The sequence below is a fragment of the Festucalex cinctus genome, chromosome 6 (genome assembly GCF_051991245.1).
Source record: "Festucalex cinctus isolate MCC-2025b chromosome 6, RoL_Fcin_1.0, whole genome shotgun sequence".
Taxonomy (NCBI): domain Eukaryota; kingdom Metazoa; phylum Chordata; class Actinopteri; order Syngnathiformes; family Syngnathidae; genus Festucalex; species Festucalex cinctus.
The window spans coordinates 29,123,065-29,127,463 of NC_135416.1; the positions used below are offsets into that span (position 1 = coordinate 29,123,065).

Sequence of the window (4,399 nt, forward strand, 5' to 3'; positions counted from 1 at the left end):
CTGTACATTTCACCTAGAGTTACCAATATTTGAAGACATATGTAACAGCCCTCAAGGTACAAAAAACTCTTTTTGAACCATATGCTAAACCGAACAGGAAGTCCGCCATTTTGATTTACTTTGGAACGTGTTGCCATTTTTTGGGCCATTTCATAGGGGTCTTATTTTAACGAACTCCTCCTACAGAGTTTATCCGATCATCTCCAAACTTGGTGTGATTCATCTTAAGATGTTGAAGATGAAAAGTTATTGAAAGCTTTTTATTTTGTCGCACGCTGTTGCCGTGGCATGCACAGTTTGCAAAGGAAAAAATTCCTACTTAATGAAGCATTCCCAGTTGTACGAAGCAGCTAGAGCTACGAAAATTTGGAGACAAATGTAACAGCCCACGATGTACAAAAAAGTCTCTTGGTGCCATGTGCTAAACCCAACAGGAAGTCCCGTAGGGGCCGGGCATCACATTTTGAGCTAAAAAACTCCTCTTTAACGAAGCATTCCCGGTTGTACGTTTCACCTAGCGCTATGATAATTTAGAGGCATACATAAGAGCCCACGATGTACAAAAAAGTCTCTTGGAACCATGTGCTAAACCAAACAGGAAGTCCGCCATTTTGATTTATGATGGGATTTGTAGCCTTTTTTTGTGGCCTTTTTTAGGGGTCATATTTTAACTCCTCCTACAAAATTCATCCGACCGTGTTCAAACTTGGTGTGTTTCATCTTAAGATGTTTAAGATGCAAATTTATCGAAAGTTTTTTATTTTGTCGCACGCTGCTGCTATAGCGATGCATTGGTTGCCAAGTAAAGTGCTGCTTTGTTTTTTTTTATCTATACATGTGTGAAAACTCGTGAAACTTTGCACACACATCAGACTTGTCATTAACATGAATTTTTAGAGATTTCTTGTGCAATTTGCAATAAATCGCACCCTCTATACATTTTTTATGGAGCATTTCCGATTGGATGATTCAAGCGCGAAATAACTAAAGATGACTTGACTTGACCTAGATTTGTGAAAACTCAGAGGCATACCTATTATATTATTATTATTTTTTGTACCTTACAAGATTATCTCTTGTGCCACATTAAACCCCTTTGCAGGCCTGAGCCAAACCACGGTCCATACATTTGATACCACTGCTTTATTTCAATGGTCAAGTACTTCATAACCACACCTACTTATGCTTGTCCTTGCATATATAGTAGACAACAAAGAGCTCTTTCAACAAAAGACATTTCCATCTACAAAGTCATACAAGGTAAGCACTCTATAAATTCTGCAATCACTACACTTCTATTCCTAAATTATCACTTCAAATACCAACAATGGTTAATACAGCTACAAATTTCTTGTATGTTTATGAAGTATGATACTGTATTTATTTCTACTCCTTTGCTTTTCTACAGAACATGAACAAATCACCAAGCAAATTCTCTTTTGATAAAGACCCTCTAATCATCTCCATACGCAAAGATTGCCAACTTTTTTCCGTAAGTATACAATACATAAACTAAACAGGACAACTTTCTCAATCATATACAGTATGCCATACATATATGTATTAAGTTCTCATTTATTAACAGGTTTGTTAAAGGCACCTTTAGTGTGTTTTTCTGTTTGTAATGTTTCTCCACGAGCACGTCTAGCCATTGATATCATGTAGAACACATATGCTAACCTTTTAGAGACAATTGAAGCTTACTTGCACAGTAGCCACTATCTTAACCACTTAATTCACATGTCTACTTGACAACTTATTACATGTAGTGAAATGGTACTTTGTGCGTCTTATGCTTTTTTCTGAACACTGCTTTTCAACTCTTTCCTTAAAACCAATACATGCGGTACTGTTATACTGTATAAATATATATGTCCGTGTGTATATATTTGTATATTCTTTCAAATAAACTCGTTTTGACACACACAGCCATTGAGTAACATGCAACACGACCACAACGTTTTGCACCAACACGTTACCTCTGCTATTTAGAATCATGGAATCTAACATGACTGATTTTCATTGAATGCTTTGTCATTACAGTATGCATGCATTGATCATGCTTCCAGTCGCAACGACTTATACCAGCGCAGCCTTGATCTTCATTCCCAAATGAACCAACTAGTCCATGTGACTCGAGTCAATCGAGCACTTGAAAAACAGATAGACTTCAAAACCAAGCTTGTGAAAGAACTCCAGACTGCATTGGTTATAAAGGATGCATGTGATGCATTTGTCCGTGATGGTAAGCTATATGACATGGAAGACACACAAACACTAACACAGCAAGCATCCCCATCCTACACATTGTGTATAATGAATGACATGTTTGACAATGGACATTTTTACATTTTTTTGTTAATGCACGTTCCTTTTTTTCTGTTAGGAATATCTTGAAGGTAACATTGGACTGTTAACTAAAACACTGACTGATTATTGAGCCGCAATTTCTCAATGTATATAATGTGAATACATACTACACTTGATTACTTTCAAATGTGACTGATATCATGTAGCTATGCTGTGATCTTGCCCTCTTTCATCCACTGATAGACACTTCAAAGTTCTTTTTTTTCTGTATCTTCTCAAAATAACTGACATATTCATGGAAAAGATTGTATTTAAATTCTATCATTATTAATTACTATTATTATGTTTATGTCTTTGCCCCTGATTATGATGTTTCTATACCATAGATTTAAAAAAAAATAATTTTTGGACATAATGTGACTTGACCATTACAATACTAATTTTTACTAAGAAAAAATCAATCACACACCATAATATTTTATACTTATCCTGCATGTATCTGGACACACCATGCCAAATTTTACACTTACATAACCATTTATGTACCTGTCGTATCCTTACTTTTATTCATCATTTCATCACACAATCCTAAAACATTGCTTTTTGACCCAGAGGATTCAACTATACCATTTTTGCGTGTCTTATTACTTACTAGCTATATTATTTATTAACGGGCAAAAACTATGAATATAAGATCACCGTCAAATATTACGTCTGTAATATCCATATACAGTGCATTACATAATATGCATTTGTATTAAGACACTACCATGCTAAAAATATGCACACGACTGTTCTGTAAACTACACCTAAGACAACCAAACTTCACAGATCTAACATGATTCTTCATTCTTTTTTGTTCTACAGATGTATCAAATGCTGCCACACAGACAGAAGAAGCCACTGAGGACATGCACTAAGACGATGATCACAATATAACAGGACAGGTTAACCCCCCTGAAGTTTTAGCCCGCAGGTCAAAGCGTCCTAGGACTAATTCATCCATGGAGGTTACATTATCCTAAGACAGACTATGTGCTAACCCAAACTCTTTGACCCCAAGGGATTCATCTGTCCCAGAAAACCTTTACACTAAAGAGTTTATCTGTCCTAGGGCGCTGTTAACCCCAGGTTAAAGTGTTATTTAATCTGTCCTGTTACAACAGCTATACATAAACAGCTGCATTCCTCTCCTGTTCCATCTCTCGCACTTCTTTCATCTCTTTTTCTCCTCTACTTATACCTATGCTTGCTCATGTGCTTTTTTCCCTTTTAGATGATGTCATTGGTTAGCCTGCTTCAAAGCTACATTTTTTCTTGAATAACTGTCACACATTTACTGTTTGCTGGACCCTACAAAACTGTCACAATACTTCACTATGTCATGAATACATATGTGTTGCACAGCGACACCACATTAAGAGTCATCAAAAAGCTTTTTATTTGATCACACACCATCTCTGTGCCATGCAATGTTTTCAAATGAACAGATGCTGGTTTTGAATATCAAACGAGCGACTTTTCATGAAACTTTGCACACACATCAGAAAGTCCACACTTTTGCATTTATTTTGGGAATTGTGCATCATTTTTGGCCTTTTACTGCACCTTTTTACACACAAGGCACGGCAAATGCATTTCTATTTTCCATGGTCCTTGTCTATTTAACAGTACCCCAACGTGCAAGCCCGGGTTGCGAGGGCCCTTTATAGCTGCTCGCAGCTCTAGTTATTCTTCTTCTTCTTCTTCTCCGTAAACGATCGCATTTTTGAGGGCCTAAACATTTACGAAAACTCACCAAACTTTGCAGTCTCTTCGGGCCCGGCGAAAAATTTGATATTATGTAGTTGTCATAACAACGCGACTCTATAGCGCCACCTAGCGTAGAAAAATAAAAACCAATCCCGGCCCGTTTGAGCTAGAGCTACGAAAATTGGCAGGCACGTGTAGCACTACGAGACGCACAAAAAAGTCAGTGGAAGCCAATTCCTAAAATGTACAGGAAGTGAGCTATGAATTTTTTAATGTCCAATTTTGGCCTATTTTGGCACATTCACTGTGGTCATACTTTTTCCCCCTATGCAAACAT

The 4,399-nt window shown here is 36.9% G+C and overlaps 1 protein-coding gene across 1 annotated transcript; it reads left to right on the forward strand.

The window, feature by feature from the left end:
• The first annotated feature begins 1,237 nt into the window (after positions 1-1,237).
• Positions 1,238-3,962, forward strand: LOC144020990 (uncharacterized). Its single transcript, XM_077524939.1, has 4 exons — positions 1,238-1,260; positions 1,409-1,492; positions 2,044-2,245; positions 3,178-3,962. Exons 2-4 carry the CDS (start codon positions 1,412-1,414, stop codon positions 3,228-3,230), a joined length of 336 nt encoding a protein of 111 aa, XP_077381065.1. The 5' UTR covers positions 1,238-1,260; positions 1,409-1,411; the 3' UTR covers positions 3,231-3,962.
• Positions 3,963-4,399: the final 437 nt, after the last annotated feature.